This window comes from Gobio gobio (assembly GCF_949357685.1).
Source record: "Gobio gobio genome assembly, chromosome: 7".
Classification (NCBI taxonomy): Eukaryota; Metazoa; Chordata; class Actinopteri; order Cypriniformes; family Gobionidae; genus Gobio; species Gobio gobio.
The window spans coordinates 49,213,735-49,232,131 of NC_137103.1; the positions used below are offsets into that span (position 1 = coordinate 49,213,735).

The 18,397-nt window shown below is 37.6% G+C and overlaps 1 protein-coding gene across 1 annotated transcript in view; it reads left to right on the plus strand.

The window, feature by feature from the left end:
- The window catches only part of igfbp2b (insulin-like growth factor binding protein 2b), a 34,133-nt gene extending 20,501 nt beyond the window's left edge, over nt 1-13,632 (plus strand). Inside the window, exons 2-4 of the mRNA XM_079822034.1 lie at nt 2,630-2,787; nt 8,438-8,578; nt 10,097-13,632. Coding sequence (XP_079678160.1) covers nt 2,630-2,787; nt 8,438-8,578; nt 10,097-10,255 — 458 coding nt within the window. The 3' untranslated portion in view covers nt 10,256-13,632. The remainder of the gene's footprint in view (nt 1-2,629; nt 2,788-8,437; nt 8,579-10,096) is intronic.
- The last annotated feature ends 4,765 nt before the right edge of the window (nt 13,633-18,397 follow it).

An 18,397-nucleotide genomic window follows, 5' to 3' on the forward strand; every position in this document is an offset into this window, starting at 1 on the left:
CTTCTTACTGTTGACAATGAAAATTATGCATGTGTTTTTCTGAGGGATTGCCGTTTTGACAGTTTCTACCTGGACATATAGTCATATTTGATCCGTTTTACTGGGAAATTGATTTTTTTTAATCATCAATGTTATGTTTTAAGGAGATAAAATGGTAACTTACTTATCAACATTGATTGGTGTGGCAATAAAATAATATCACATTATTTTGGCAGTTAAAGTTTAGGGTTTTTTTCTTGGAGTGACTAGTTGCCTATAAGTATTGTAAAGGTGCAAAAAGTCAAAATTGTTATCAATAACCAGGCATGTTATCAATAACCATTTTTTGAATATAAATGTACATTTGGTGAGTTTTTGGGCTGGAAATCGACGATCCAATCTGGCCACACTGATCACACATTCAAAAAATGGTTATTGATAACATGCCTCTGAATTTTGACTTTTTGCACCTTTACAATATTTATAGGCAACTAGTCATCAAATCTTTTGCTCCATGAAACACGTTAATGCTCAGTAGTACATGTATGGTTCTTAAATGTATTTGCATTGTACTAAAATGCGTTCATTTTCAATGGGAATATATGTGGCTGAAACGCATAGCCAAGTGCATCTAAAAATGTTCAACATTAACTTTTTAATATAACATTATAGTCATTATGACCTTTAGAAAAATGTTTTTTTGAGGAGGTGGGTATGCACTGTGGCGCGGCCTAATCTTTTGATTTTGAAAAAAATGAAAATTCTGTCATCATTTACTCACCCTCAAGTTGTTCCAAACCTGTATGAGTTTCTTTGTTCTGAAGTTATTTTGAAGAATGTTTGTAACCAAGCAGATAGAGCAACCATTGACTACCATAGTAGGGGAAAATACTATGGCAGTCAATGGTTGCATATAATCTGCTTGGTTACAAACATTCTTCAAAATATCTTCAGAACAAAGAAACTCATACAGGTTTGGAACAACTTGAGGGTGAGTAAATGACAGAATTTTCATTTTTGGGTGAACCCTTTAATTACATTTTGTCCCCTTACATTACTTTTACTTTTATACTTTAAGTAGTTTTGAAAACCAGTACTTTTACACTTATACTTGAGTAAAAAGCTTGAGTTGATACTTCAACTTCTACAGAAGTCTTTTTAAACCCCAGTATCTATACTTCTACCTGAGTAATGAATGTGAATACTTTTGACACCTCTGTTGCAGAGATACAAGCCGTAAACAAAGTAGTGCTTGCTTACCATTTTGAATAATAATCACACTTATCACTTTCTTCATTCCAGTCAGCTCAAATATTTGTGAATTCAAATGCTCAGGTAAGATGTACAGGCTATCTGTACAGTTTTGACTTCTTTGCTCGCTTTCATCACTTGCACTCGTTCACTAAGCTGAACAGCCAATCAGAGTTATCTCTCTTACCGACAGCCCGATGCCGATTCAACAAGCTGACCGACGCTCAAAAATAGCCCAATGTTGCTTGACGGCCAACCGTCGACTTGGTGTGTCCCGGCCTTAACCTAGGTGCACGACGCAAAATCCAAAAGTAAATTTCTGCTGGTATAGTACATTCCAGATAAAATACATAGAGGTTTGTTCTGCAAAATTATTTGGGAGAGAACAGTTCTGTCATTATTTACTTAACCTCATTTAGTTTTTTTGTTTGTTTGGTTTTTTTTTGCAGAAGAATCACTCACCCTCATGCCATTCCAAATCTGTATGATTTTCTTTCTTCTGTGCAACACAAAAGAATATGTCTTTTTGTCCATACGATGAAAGTAATTTTTGGGTAAACTATCCCTGTCCTAAGGATAAAAGTCTCTTTTTGTTATTAGTAGTTCTCTTGTGATTTGCCAGGCATGGTTTGACTTAAAAGGCACGTATCTCTTCACAGGCCTCTGTGCCTATCTGAATCAGGAGCTGTCATTAATTTCAGCCTTTAACTTTCTTTCTCTACCATGCTTTGATGCACTGCCAGAACACTGATCCAGGGTTTGTTTTCATTGACAAAATAGAATGCTTGCGATCTTTGACCTTAGAGCAATAATACAAATTTCTATAAATAATGTCAGTTTGTTAAGCAACATCTAACCTAACAGAGTTGTGGAGCATTCAGAATGTAATTGAAAATGGCTATTAAAATGCAATTGCGTTTCTGAAATTTTACATAATATATTTGACTTTTCGGTATGAATTACATGTACTTTGTACTATGTACATGTACAGTATCTATGTACTGTGTATATATAGTACTAGTCAAAATTTTGGAAACATATTTTTATGTTTTTTAAAAGAGGTCTCGAATGCTCATCAAGCCTGTGTTTATTTGCAATGATTTCTGAAGAATCATGCGACACTGAAGACTGTAGTAATGGCTGATGAAAATTCAGCTTTGCATCACATAAATAAATTATATTTTAAATTATATTAAAATAGAAAACCATTATTTTAAACTGTAATACTATTTCTCAATATTACAGTTTTTTCCCCTGTATTTTTGATCAAATAAATGCAGGCTTGATGAGCATAAGAGACTTTCCAAACTTTTGACTGGTACTATATTCATTGAACATGAAATCATGATTAAATTCAGCATTTTTGTCCAAATCTGTAACCTACTCTTCCATCCATCAGGAGAAGTAAATGGCACGCGCTCCCCTCCAATGAAAAAGACCAGCAAAGAAAACAACTACCAACACTACAAGGAAATGGCTGTTAAGCAGCATCACAACAGTAAGAGGAACAGGATGTTCAGCTCCCAGGATGATCCCAAAACGCTTCTCCCCAAACAGGTGAGTGTCCCTCTGCGAAGAAGTCACAGCACTCTTGAGTACTGGCGAACACTAAAGCGAGTCATATGAAAGGGCCTTTAGATTAACACAGAGACCTATTGAAATAAAGACCTGTATTCACCTTGAATGTCATTGTGTTCAGTACGGCAGTGCCCTCTTCTGGTTATCAGACTAACACACCACATACACAACAATATGGGCTCACACAACACACACACGCACACACTCTCGCTATGACATGGATACACTCTTTTCTGTATCAGCTAAACATTAATTATCCTAACACAGTTTTCTGGGGTTCAGATTTACGGTATGTCCTTTGTACAACCCTCTAAATTTGATGTAGCTATAATTCTGCGGTCTGAGGTTGTTTGTCAATGTATAATTTATTGCTCCAGTATGTTATTTTCATGATTGGAACTGTGCAAAAACAGCTGTAAGCTGTTTTTCGAGTGTTTTTCACATTAAGGCTGTTTCTGGTGCCACTTTTACAATGTTTTCAGTTAAAAACATATGATAATTTCCTTAGTTACCTAATTAAACAGCGATTTCTGATGTCTAAAACACTGCCCGGTGATAGCATACAGTCACAATCGGATTGCCAAGACAGAACAAACGGCTGCCGTCTCTGCTGAAACAAGGAATGGGCCAGTGCTTGTCGAATTTGGCCATCATACAAATCCACTGAGTTAATTAACTTTTCTTGGACTTGTACCATGCTTTACCTGGACCCTTAAATCCTTAGCCAAGTGACCACTGCAACAGGACCTCACCCCAATCAGCATCTCTATCAGGCATCATCTAATGTTCTGAGCCAATAGACAAATTGTCTTGCTAATTTACTTTAGTTGGCAAGTAATTTTTTCTTTTTTTCATACTTTTTTTGGGCAGCTGTGGCCGAATGGTTAGAGAGTGAAGGTTGCGGGTTAGATTCTCAATACCAACAGGAAACAACTGAGGTGCTCTTGAGCAAGGCACCTAACCCCCAAACGCTCCCGGACACCACAGTGAATGGCTGCCCACTGCTCCGGGTGTGTGTGTCCACGGTTTGCAATGTGTGTGTTCACTACTCACTGCTTCTAATGTGTATGCAATAACTTGGAAGGGTTAAATGCAGAGGACAAATTCTGAGTATGGGTTACCATACTTGGCCTTCACTTCACTTCACTTTTTTTTAAAGTAAAACATGGTGAAGTAAACGGCAGGTCTGGTAGTTTTCTTAGGAACTCAAATGTAGGAGGGCATAAAGTTAAAATCGGTGTTGGTGGGTATATGACACTGTCAATCGCCAGTTGGCCCGGAAACATTTTTATGAATTCGAACAATGCAATATTGTGAGAACATGAATGTAAAAAAAATGTGAACGATGCCCGGGACAGTTAACAGGCCTGCGGTGAAAGTTTAAGCTTTGCCACTTTAAATATTCAAGCGCAAGAAGATGTGAAAGGGAACTCGATTCGGTACTCCTACGCTGCGTTTTGAAGTTTTCTGTGCGCAAACATCTGATGTGTGTGTCCAGAAATCTGTCTTGGCATGTAAATACTGAATTGAGCTCTCTTTCACGTCGTATTGCGCTTTAACAGTTGTCTGGCTATCACCAGACCAAACTCAATCTTTTAAGATTGAACATTAGTCTGGAGAGTCTGCACTGTATTTTATTCTGCAAGAGGCGTGATCAACGGGCATAGTTCAAATGATTCTGTGCGCAATTGGATAGTCTTTCAACCAATCAGACCAACGATCCATCGCTTCTCTGTCCGTCATTGTGTTAAACCCGCTCAATAGCATGCCAGATGGATAAGCCAGTTTGTGATTGGTCTCCGCAAATTTGTAACAGAAGGAGGATAGAACAATGTACATGTTTCCAGCCTGAGCTGCAGGGCGAAATCAAACCCCCAGTCTACTTTAACGGACAAATTCACACAAAATTATGTTAAAACACCCGGCAAGTATCCCCGTATACAAGGTCAGTTATATCTTAAAGGGATAGTTCACCCAAAAATGAAAATAAGCCCATAATTTACTCACCCTCAAGTCATCCTAGGTGTATATGACATCCTTCTTTCAGACAAATAAAATCTGAGTTATATTACAAAAGTCCAGGCCAATCCAAGCATTAGAATTGGATTCATAGTTGGTCTGTTTTTGAAGTCCATAAAAAGTGCATCTGTCCATCAAATAACATGCTCCACGCTGCTCTGGGTCTTAATAAAGGCCTTCTGAAGCTAATCGATGCGTTTGTGTAAGAAAAATATTCATTTTTATAACTTTATCAAGTAAACTTTCGACCGACCGCCTTCCCTGTTCAATTTATGGAAAAATTGTTGAAAGTTCCCCTGCCGATCGAAAGACTAACGCGACCAGGTCCGCTCGTCATGACGTCACGTACGCATCTTGAGTTTCACTTTCAACATTCAACACTTTTCCACGGAAGGTGGTCGGACGAAAGTTTACTTGATAAAGTTATAAATATGGATATTTTTCCTACACAAACGCGTCAATTCGCTTCAGAAGGCCTTATTAACACCCCGGAGCCGCGTGGAGCACGTTATTTGATGGATAGATGCACTTTTTATGGACTTCAAAAACAGAGCAACTATGAATCATTGTTCTAATACTTGGATTAGCCTGGACTTTTGTAATTTACCTCCGATTTTATTCGTCTGAAAGAAGAATGTCATATACACCTAGGATGACTTGGGGGTGAGTAAATTATGGGCTAATTTTCATTTTTGGGTGAACTATCCCTTTAAGTGTACGTTAACAATTGAGAAAGAAAACACGTGTAGGGTTAGGTTTAGGATATATTGGATCTGTGCATTAGCTCTAAAAGTGACAGCCTAATATTCCTGCTGCTGTCTGTGTTTTTAATGTTAATCAAACAACAAAAGACAAAGAAAAAAGCACCGCTCTAGACTGAATAAATTTAATAAGGATTAATCTATGTTTCATGGCTGGTAAAAAAATATTTATGGCCAGTACATTTACTTAAGTCACCGGCCATTGGCAAAAAGTTTGTTTTATTTAGAGACAGCTTATTTAGATTGAGCCTGCCCATTTTACATTGTTATATTAGCATATCCTCACCATTTAAAGCCTTAAGCGCATGGATGAAAACAGTCCTATATCCACTCATTTTTTTTTCCTCCCCATTGAGCATATTCTAATGGTCAAGAAAAAAAGACAATCGATGTAACCATCAACAAAAAACAGCAGAGACAACAATAGCTGTACTATGAAGCATACTGGTTCTGGTTTTGCTGACCTGAAAGCTATAGTAACTACAATAAAAACGGCTAAATGATATGTTGATAAAGCAAATGGATGTTGGAAAGTACTAAAATAAGGTAGATGCAATAAAAAGAAGAAGCCAAGGCAATAAAAATTCAAACCAGTGATAATGGTAGGGTAATAAAAGCCAAACCGAATAAACAACTTTTCTGTGGAGGTCATAAATCAGTAGTGTAACCATCACATATCCCAATGAAAAGCAGACATTCAAGGAGAATGTCAGGGTGACGGCATGTCCGATGACAGCAGGGGACTGTTCACTGCTTTGTGATGGAGCACTTTTCATCCGCACGGTACGGATAAGATCCCTGGCAGGCCCTCTTCCCCCAGTGCCCTCTTATCCCGGGCCAAGCAGGGAGCAGCCATCATGAGAGATATAGGGGAAAAGAGAAGGAACGGGAGACAGGAATGGTCTTTGATGCCGATGCCTGTCCTTGCGGAGAGGTGGGGAGGTAGAACCAAGCCAGAAAATTAGCTGGAGTACGAGATTAATATCAGCCACATAAATGTTTCATGGAGCCGCTGGCTTGCTGTTTATCTCACTCTCCTTCTTATATGAGTGTTTCTTCAAGGATTTTTATTAAAACAAACTTTTTTTTGTATGAAGGTCAAATTAACTCTCTTTTACTACATTTTCCCATGCCTTCATCACATATTTTTGCTACTTTGCTACTTATTTTTGTGAATGCCTGTTGTGTGTTAATATTTTACTAATCATATCAATATGAATTATAGTTTTTAAACTATGATCATTTAAATCATAAACCATTTCAATACTAATTGCGTGAAAATGATTTGAGATTTAAGACTGGGCCTCATTCATGAAAAACAAGCAGAGCGAATTTGTGTGTTAATCGTTCATAAAGCCACTCTGACGTACATTTTTGGATTCACGAAAATGTTCATATTTTCTAAATGTTATTTGGTACGAAAGAAATTTACACCTGCTCCCTACCACGTGTAAATGGTGCATAAAACATTTGAACGTTCTATGTTCTAATTTAGGCAAACTGATGGCATTGTATTTTGACGCACTATGTACCATAATAATATTTTAAGAGTTTTTTTTTTTTTTTTTTACTGTTCAGCGTTGGGTAATCGTCACTGTCACTTTTTACCAGGCCGTCCAATCACAGTGGAGGAGTGGCGGGACAAAAACTACACCGACCAATCATCCCACTTGTACACCGACTGAACAACAATAATGGAGAAGTTAATACTGCTTTTTACAGCGTTTTTTATATTCAGTAATTCAAAATGAGACACTAGTAACACATTACTGCCATGGACATTCTGTATCATAGAAACCAAAGTTCTCAGCTGGAAAAACGCTGCCCTTGCAAAGCGCTTTCAAGAGCCACCAGCTGGCCGTTTTCAGAAGAGCACCAGGCGTTTTTTAACTGGCTAAAAATGCTTTGGTGGGCACACGATAATTGAATATTTATAGCTAGGCATATGGCCAATTAGTCTCTTTAGCAGTTTAGTAGTCGTCATTTGCAGTTGTAACTCATGGGCGGGGATTATGCTAATTATGAATGAGCGTGTACACACGTTCTATTTACGAATGTTTGGAATTCATTAATATACACACGTTTAACTACCGAATCCGTGGTATACGAATCGTTTGTGAATCTGGAGGAGAGTTTTCGTAAAGGTCCATTTTACACACAAATTACTCCTAAATTTGCTCATATATTTACGAAAGTTTCATGAATGAGGCCCAATGTGTTAGAAAATGATTAATCAAGGTAAATCTCACTCGTCAACAACATTTTTTTTACATTTAAATTCATTTTACAACTCTTTTTATCAGGACAAACTTTGAAGAACTTATTCATGGAGAAAACTTGAAAAACTTTTACGACCTTTTATAGAATTGTACTAATTTTGAGTTAAATTTGATAAGATGTTAGTTTTCATTATATCGTATTTATGATATTATTTTGTTATATGTTTAAATTGTATATATTATGATATGGAAATAAACTCAATCCGGTAATAGCATACACTCGCATGAAATTTATTTCAAGCTGTAATCTTGTGCATTTAATGTTAATAGTGTTAAAAAATTCTTAATTGTGTGTATTTACGATAAATAAAATGCTAACTATGAAATTAGCCGTAGCAAGACAAAATAAATTGTAATTTTTTTCCAAAAAACATAATTTCGATCACAGAATGGTGGAAATGTTCAATTAGAAAAATATATTAAAATGACAGAATTGCTCTTTATGTATGTATGAGTCATTTTCTGGACATTGTAAGTAGACAAATAAAATGAGTAGGGTGCAAAAAAATGTGTTTTAAGAGTTTTAAGAAATACTCAAATATATGTTTGTATGTCTTTGTTGTCTTATAGAGCCAGTGTCAGCAAGAGCTGGATAAAGTGTTAGAGAACATCTCCCAAATGACGTTCCATGACAACAAGGGGCCTCTGGAAAATCTGTATGACCTGAAGTTTCCCAACTGTGACAAGACAGGACAGTACAACCTTAAGCAGGTGAAATGATCAACACTTACCTCAATCTTTTAAAGACGTCCCTTATGCGGTAGCTTGCTAATGGACAATTTTGCCAACCATTTTGAATTTCCAATTGAAATACATCAAACAAGTTACTATGTAAATTAAATTAAAATAGTTTATGAAGTCTTCTTGTCCTTTGTCAGTTTGAAATGGTTTGCAGGTCACTTGCCACACTGGCCAGTATATTAGAACAAAAAGTTCCCGCGACGGGTGTTAATTTCACAATAGGGCAATAGGAATATGAGACATTGCCCAACCTTTCAATCCACAGCAGCCCGCTGTTTTATTAGCTAATTCCACATGGAAGGTTCAATAATGACACAAAGATGGAGCCAAAGAGAAACTGTGTATAAAAAATTCCCACATTCTCTACAGAAGGCTGTTTTATCAAAGCCAAGGCAACCGTATCTGAGCTGAGAGTTACAAGCTAATTAACATTTTGCTGAATGACTAACCTGTCTGTGGGGTGGCTTGCCCTTTTTTTTGTGATGTTCCAGAGAATCACAAATGAGATCTCTTTTATATCTTAATGACCTCTCTTACACACTGATGAGATAAAAACATTTTTGTGTACGTGTTTTAACAGACTTTTTGGTTCTCAGGTTCTTGAGAAAAAATTTCCATTTCAGAAGTCTCAACAATGCTCTAATTTGCCAAGACACCCAAGTCTGCTATTAAAAGCCTGAATGAAATCTCAATATGAACTCCCAGGAGCAAATGATCTGATCTTTCTAATCTATATAACGTTTTTAGCTCTAACTCTTACTTTATATACTGTACATAAAGGCATTGTTTTGTCTATTGTCTTGGCTCTTTTCGCCAGCCACAATAAAATAATTTTTAACTAAATAATTTGATATTATTGGCTTTTATGTATGCTTTGCAATATGTATGCAGTTATTTTAATTTATGACTCAGCATGTCATTTACTTTCTTGGATTACAATTTGTATTCTACTGACAGCCCACATAAAGGAATTTTAGGAGAAAAATCTTGGAGACAAAATTGGCATTTTGCTGATTAGAACTTTGTGAGTTTATTATGGCATAATATTTCTGTGTCCTGACATGGCACGTTACAGCTTAAACCAGGACAAACGTGTCCCGGAGAAGTAAATTGGTATGTTGTTTTGATGTGGAAACCCTGTTCCCAGGGCTCAAAACAGTGTACCTCACCACACTTAATTGTTTTGTGATCATCCTGTTCCTCTTGCGATTACTGTAACTGTCAGTTTTTGTTCTTTGCCATTGGAGGACAAAATTGAGAATCTGTTTTTTGCCTATTTTGGGTCTCAGCGTCAGCTATGTCCAGTTCAATTATGACCTCATTTTGGGAGTGCTCAGTAGGGGTCAATGAGACGTGCTGGGCCAAATGAGGCGGGAGGGCTGTTTTGGGGCAGTGCCTCCACCTCGTACTCGCCCAAGAGCTTCATTAAACCCCCAACACCCACCGTTTCCCCGCCCCTCTCATCATCTTCCCTCTCTTGTATTCTAGTGCCACATGTCCAACCACGGACAGAGGGGCGAGTGTTGGTGCGTCAACCCCTACACTGGTGTCCAGATACCCTCGTCTTCCAAAGTGAGGGGGGACCCCAACTGCAGCCAATACTACGGCGGCCCCGAGCTGGAACCGCCCACCGCCCAGCAGAAATAGACGCTCCATCAGGGAGATGTCCCGGGTCGCAAACAAGCGAGTGCAAGAGCGATGTGCATGTGTGTAATTCTGTACATGTATGTGTGTGTGTATTTTCGAAATAGTATGATCTGTATTGTCAATAGGAGTGTGGAAAGCCACATGCCAGCAAAGACAAGTCAAGGACAGGTAGTTAAACTTCTCAAATCCAGATAACAGTACTCCAAATTTAACTCCGAGTGAATTTTTTTTTGTTCTGCCTATTTATAGGCTCATCTGGTGCCTTTTAATCTTGTGACTGAATCTGGTGGCAGGGAGTCGCAGCTGTTCGGTGTGAAGATTTCGGTGTCCGTTTAATTCTCTTCTTTGTTTTTGGAGACCCAATAAAAATGGTTGCGTGTTTATTGCACCATTGGTCACCAGAAACAAATGATAGAAAATGCACAACAGTAGCAGCTTGACATCCCAAATTATGAAACCAAAAATTGTGACTCGTTGACAGAGAAAGCAGAGGGGTCGTGATTTGTTGGCTGATTTGAGAGGATCTGTGCTTCAGAGGCTGGAGGCCTTTTTGACTACTTGAGTAACTGAAAGATAAATCAACCTTGAGTACTCAAGTGCCGTTTGTAGATATGCATCAAACTGGCGTCTTTTCCGCATGAGTGTTGCATTAAGACCATGCATTCTCTAAACCACTGCTTTTGTTTCCATTCACTTGCCTTAGGCTGCAAGTCGCTATACGTTGTCACCGCAAATTGCCATCCCTCTAACCAATCAGAGTGCAAAGTACTAAAGGCCTAAAATGTGACCCGAAACAAAGGCTAAATTAAAAACGAGGGCCCATTCTGGCCCCACAGTACCGAACTTCAATCAGCATCAAATGTTTTGAAGTTCACGCAATTACGTATGTTTTCACAATCGATAATTGCTGTCGTTTCCAGGTACTCGGGATCTGGCCATCCCTGCTCCTGGCGGCTGATAGACTTCTGTTCCATTCAAACATGTGGTAGAATGCAGGTGGTGTATGTGTGTGTTTGTAGAGTGGGGATCAGCGTTTACTAATGATGTGCTGACAGAGGGCTAGATTTGGACACAGGGCTGACATTGACAAATGTGATATAAAGTGGGTTAAGTGCCTATAAATAAACACAGGTTTGCCTGCAGTGCCAGTGGGCTGTGCCTCACCTTGCTTCGCTCTCATCTGCAGAGGGATGTATTTTGCCCAGTGTAACGGTTGAATGTGGAGTTGAAGAGTTCTCTGAAGGCATGTGAAAAATAGCCCATTATTTTTTACTCCTTGGATAGCCCAACGTAACAATTTTTTCTTCCAAACAAAAAAGCTTTAAGTTAGTGAAAGTATATGGTTTATTTTTGGTCACAATTGTAACCTGTGGGGAACTACAGGGTTAGGCTCAGTTGGTCCAATAGAAAGTTGTAAACAATAAAGTAACATACAATGGGGTACAAAAGTCTGAGCCTTGAATTCAAAATCGGATTCAAAACTTAAAAAAAAACGTTTTAAGATTCTAGGGGGGAAATCACATTCTGCACTATCTAGGTAACTATTCAATAAGTAAATGTGTAAGTTTGGGGTCCATAAGATTTTTCTTAAAAAAAATCGTAAAAAAGTATTGTGAAATAATATTACAGTTTGAAATAACTGTTTTCCATTTTAATATATTATAAATGAATTATTTCAACAAAAAAAGCTGAATTTTATTTACTTTTATTTACCCCATTACTCCAGTCTTCAGTGTCACATGATCCTTCAGAGATCATTCTAATATGCTGATTTGCTGCTCAAGAATCATTTCTTCTTATCGATGTTGAAAACAGTTGTGCTGCTTAGTATGTTTGTGGAAACTGTGATGCATTGGTTCAGAATTATTTGATGAATAAAAAGTAAAAAAACAAACTTTAAATCGTTTGTAACATTATAAAAGTATTTTCCTGTCACTTTTCATCAATATAATGCATCATTGCAGAATAAAAGTATGAATTTCTTAATTTTTTAAAATAAAAATCTTACAGACCCCAAGCATTTTCCAAATCAAAACTGAATAGATATGGCCAGTGGGATTGAATGGGTTAAATTGCTCTGTTGGCAGGTGTGATCCGTAACCGTGGTTTTATCGCTGGAGGTTCTCAGATCGATGTACTGTTGGATTGTTCTGGGCATTTCTACTGCAGCATGTGCTGATGTTATTGGCCTGTGTAAATGGCCATAGCTTTTGAAAATCTGATCACAAATGAAACGAGTATGTAGCCTCGCCTCAGACTTTTGGGTGCCCCTGTATGTGACCCTTATTGTCATGTTGCTGGAAACTAGAATCGTTGTGAATGACAGTTACGAGTTGTTAAGGGGCAGCAGCTGTAACATCCCTTGATTAAGTTATATTTTCATTTAGTACCCATATCTCTTACTGTTTTTATCTCCTCCCCATCTGTCTCTCTCTTTCCCATCCTCTCTCTTGCTGTGAGCGTTGAATTGAACAGCTAAATCCAGAAATAGAAGTCGATTAAGCTTTATCATTGATCCTAACGTGTTAGACAGTGTTCAGCCCAGCGTTTGCTTTTGTAGCTTAGTCTTTATGATATATTAACACATTAACCTCCAGTAACTTTTACAGTATTACCACATCTCGCTCGCCTTTAGTAGTAGCTTACATGTATTTACTTTACCTAGTTAGCATTGTGCTAACTACTGCCACAGACTGCCCCTCGTGGGATTTTGGTGCCTCACAGATAGATTTGCTGAGACACGGGCTACGAGTTTTCCGTTTTGGTTTGTTTCCAAAATAGATTGCTGCCTACCCTCCGGTGGTACAGTAAATTTTACGGTAGCTTGAGTTTGGCCTAGTTTGAAAACAGTGCGAAACCAATCCCTGTGGTTTTCGGGCATATTGATTTGCCAGAGCGGTTCCGATGGGATGGAAGTGTTCACGTATGCGTGTGTGTGTGTGTGATTGTGTGTACTTGTGTGACTGTTTCGATGCTGTGCCATGCCTGGAGCCAGTGTGACGGTGGGAAGGATTGCTTGCCATCTGGTGCAGTGTAAAACTGTCAGAGCCGGTCTCTGCATTTGGAGAGTCTCACACAAATGACAGGGGGAATTTCTTGAGCAAATCCAAAGCCATGTACCATGCCAGCATCTCACAAGCCTTTTTTTTCTGTATTTCATTGCGTATCCTGTGTGTCACGAGATGCGGTTGTTTTAAATAACGTACATTACTCAAAGCATGCTCCTTGTGTCCACTGTCATGCGAATGGTGCATGAACTGAGTTTTCTGTACAACTGCAATGGAAAAAGCCATAAATGCATGCAAAAAATAGACATTGGTTTTAAATTCTTGTAATAAAATCCAGCATGATTAAACGTATTACCTTACAGACACATGATACATTTGTCGGGTTTTCTTTTTATGCATTTTTTTTATGATTTCTTTGTTGGGTTTTTTGAGTTGTCTTGTTAATGTTTTACATGCACATGAATCATAACTTCAGGATGGGCTTTTTTTTGTAAGTGGTGATTACCTAGACCTCGCCTTTTCAGGGCTCCCATAGTCATAGAACATCCAATGATATTATAGAATTAAAAAATTGTGATTTCCAGGCATGAAAAAGTGATTTATAAAATGATATTCTTACATTATATATATATATATATATATATATATATATATATATATATATATATATATATATTATACAGTATGTACATTTAAACACACACACACACACGCAGATACACACATTTTATATATACACACACATTTTATATATACACTCACCTAAAGGATTATTAGGAACACCTGTTCAATTTCTCATTAATGCAATTATCTAATCAACCAATCACATGTCAGTTGCTTCAATGCATTTAGGGGTGTGGTCCTGGTCAAGACAATCTCCTGAACTCCAAACTGAATGTCAGAATGGGAAAGAAAGGTGATTTAAGCAATTTTGAGCGTGGCATGGTTGTTGGTGCCAGACGGGCTGGTCTGAGTATTTCACAATCTGCTCAGTTACTGGGATTTTCATGCACAACCATTTCTAGGATTTACAAAGAATGGTGTGAAAAGGGAAAAACATCCAGTATGCGGCAGTCCTGTGGGCGAAATGATTCAAGCTGATAGAAGAGCAACTTTGACTGAAATAACCACTCGTTACAACCGAGGTATGCAGCAAAGCATTTGTGAAGCCACAACACGCACAACCTTGAGGCGGATGGGCTACAACAGCAGAAGACCCCACTGGGTACCACTCATCTCCACTACAAATAGGAAAAAGAGGCTACAATTTGCACAAGCTCACCAAAATTGGACAGTTGAAGACTGGAAAAATGTTGCCTGGTCTGATGAGTCTCGATTTCTGTTGAGACATTCAGATGGTAGAGTCAGAATTTGGCGTAGACAGAATGAGAACATGGATCCATCATGCCTTGTTAGCACTGTGCAGGCTGGTGGTGGTGGTGTAATGGTGTGGGGATGTTTTCTTGGCACACTTTAGGCCCCTTAGTGCCAATTGGGCATCGTTTAAATCCCACGGCCTACCTGAGCATTGTTTCTGACCATTTCCATCCCTTTATGACCACCATGTACCCATCCTCTGATGGCTACTTCCAGCAGGATAATGCACCATGTCACAAAGCTTGAATCATTTCAAATTGGTTTCTTGAACATGGCAATGAGGTCACTGTACTAAAATGGCCCCCACAGTCACCAGATCTCAACCCAATAGAGCATCTTTGGGATGTGGTGGAACGGGAGCTTCGTGCCCTGGATGTGCATCCCACAAATCTCCATCAACTGCAAGATGCTATCCTATCAATATGGGCCAACATTTCTAAAGAATGCTTTCAGCACCTTGTTGAATCAATGCCACGTAGAATTAAGGCAGTTCTGAAGGCAACAGGCGGTCAAACAGAATATTATGTTGTTCCTATTTATATATATATATTAGTTTTAAAATAAAGAATAAAGAAGACATGGACATTTTTAAATCATATTTCTAAAGTTAATATAGAATTAGACCACAAATTAAAATTATTCAAAGACAGGATTGTTGGCAGACAAGAAATGCATTGAAATGATGTTACTGCAGTGTTTTTGAATGCTCAAAACAAAATTCTGAATGCTCTACTGTAAAATATTTAAAAAGGGTTTTTAAAAGGATTTTTAAAAAGCTTTTTTTCAGAAAAAGCAAGCAAATGGGAAAGTTATAGAAATGCATTGGTCACAAGGTGTGGGGATCCTGTCTTTTCAGCATCAAAGTTGTCTACCAGCTTTTGGTGTCTTCGGGCCATATTATCCCTGTTATGACTGAGTAGAATCAAGATCACTGTCTCTCTATCTTTATTTTTTCATTTTATCTGTATAAACTTATAGAGCCTTGTCTTATGTACGTTGGCAGCGCACATGATTTCTGTTCTGTTTGGTCTACAGAGAGATTGTAAGTAAGAGATCCACCTTAAGCTTCCCCTTTTGTACAGTAGTTTATCTGCGGTTATCACATCTGTGCTGGCATTCCTTCCTTAAAACAGAAAGCAGAATGTGAATCTCAAGAATATTACAGGAGCGAACAGCAGCGGTGCGCCTCATGCAGGGTCCGGCCGAGGATGAAAAGCTAAACTCTAATCATTGTGTTCTCAGGCGAAAGAGTGGTGGGGAGAGCCACATGTTGTGATAAGATGCAGCCATCTATAGTTGCTCAACTAATTGCGCGATAAAAGGGACGTGAGTGCTTTGAAGTCTAAAACGCAGTTGTCAGTTTCTTTGAAGGCTATAGTAATTGTCATGTTCACTGCCCCACAAATCAAATCGCCGACACGTGTTCCTCTCCGGGTCTGCTTCGTTTCCCCATCCTTGATCTGGCTCTTACAAATGAATGCTGCCCGGCTGCGGACACAGACCTGATCCATCACATCTGGAGTCCGTAAACCTGGCTTATCCCAGGAAGAGCTTCACCTGTATGTCTGCATTAGCCATTACCTTGAGGCGACTAAAGTCTCGTTAGACGCCAAACACTATCCAGTACTTATATCACACTTATATATATTTTTTATTTTGCCAGCCATTTGCATAGAAGCAGCGCCGCTGCTAGAGGCTTGGCTCTGAATTCACAAGAAAACATGTCAGAAATGCCCGCTTAGCCTATATTGCAAAACATTGTTGATAAATAGGTTCTTATCAGTGGCACTTTTGCCTCTTTGGCTTGATGCTGGAGTCAAGCAGTCATGAAATGCTGTGCTGACTTGCCCTGGAGCTTTGTGATAAAACATGGCATTATCTATCCGTACCGTCGGTTTCCTCACTTATTTGAATAGAGAAGTTGGGAGTCCTTTCTGTCGGTCAGAGATCCCCCCTTGATGTTGGGGCTCTCTGTAAATGACTTCCTTGTTCCTGAGCAATCTCTTTGACTTCTGTGGAAAGCCAGGTGCCTTGCCTCTGGGCAGAGTTTAAATGCAGTAAGTCTTCACCCAAAATAAACCTGTATCCTGTAACGCTCTGCTCCTCTGGGCTCCTCTTTTAATCACCTAAATCCTGGTTCAACAATGAAGACAATTGAATTAGCAGATGAACAATGTGTGCATGTGTCACAGATTCCCAATGGATTGGACCTTGTGTGTGTCTCGTGTCCTAATATGTATACATATATAATGCATGTATACACAAAGTACCAGTTAAAAGTTTGGAAACATTACTATTTTTGAAGTTTTTGAAAGAAGTCTCTTATGCTCATAGCCTGCGTTTATTTGATCAAAAATACAGAAAAAAAACATTAATATTGAGAAATAATATTACAATTTAAAATAATGCTTTTCTCTTTTAATATACTTTTAAATAGAATTGATTTCTGTGATGCAAAGCTGAATTTTCAGCATCATTTCAGCATCACATGATCCTTCAGAAATCATTCTAATATGCTGATTTGTACTGCTTCATATTTTTTTGGAACCTGTGATACTTTTTTCAGAATTCATTGGATAAAAAGTTAAAAAGAACAGGAGTTATTCAAAATAGAAAGTTTTTCTAATAATATAAATCTTTACTATCACTTTTTATCATTTTAACATTTTCATTAATTTCTTTCAAAAAAAGAAAGAAAAAAACCCTGACCCCCAACTAAATGAACTGTTAGTGTATAATGTTACAAAAGATTTATATTTTAAATATGTTGTTCTTTTTTTTTTTTTTTTAAGTATCACATTAAAAAAAATATATATTAAGCAGCACAACAACGGTTTCCAACATTGATACTAAATCATCATATCAGAATGATTTCTGAAGGATAATGTGACACTGAAGACTGGAGTAACGATGCTGAAAATTCAGCTTGTCATCACAGGAATAAATTATATTTTAAAGTATATGGTAGAAAACCATTATTTTAAATTTTAATAATATTTCACAATATTACTGTTATTTCAGTTTTTTTTAAACCAAATAAATGCAGGATTGGTGAGCATAAGAGACTTTCAAACAGATTTAAATGAAAAAATATTAAGATTATGTTTTTGTTAAAGCACTTGCATGCATTAATCAGTGATAACTGTTTTTTTTTATCTGTTAAAATATCTAAATCATAATTTCTCAGATGTCTGTGCAGTTGATTGACAATCTGGTTATGCATTAATTCAAATGTACAGTATATTTGTAAACCCCTTTAATAATGTTTAAAAAATCCTGCGTCTCATGAAGATAAAATAATCCAAAGTGTGCATAGCTAAATATCTCTTAAATTTAGTTTTGATTTGTTTAACATTTTGGTTACTAAATAATTCCCATACTTCCATTCAGTTTTGATGACTTTAATATTATTATAAAATGTGGAAAATATATCATGCTAAAGTTACTGATATTTTCATTACATTGATGATGGAAGATTGACAAGGTGTGTTCGACTTGAAGCGGTGCTGATCTGTATGACATCAAAGTATTTCTATCAACCTAGTCTAATGCCATCACATGTTTAATTCATGTTTTTTTTAAACTGTATTTAACTGTGTACGTCCATTGTAAGTGTAATAAAATAGGTTGAAGTTATTGCTGCTGATAGCATTCGGAACATCCCTTTAACATATGCCAACCTGAGGGATTTACAAGCAGTGTATGCTTGGTAAGTGTTATGATCATATCAAGACTGTGTGTCTATTGCGCTATTGAA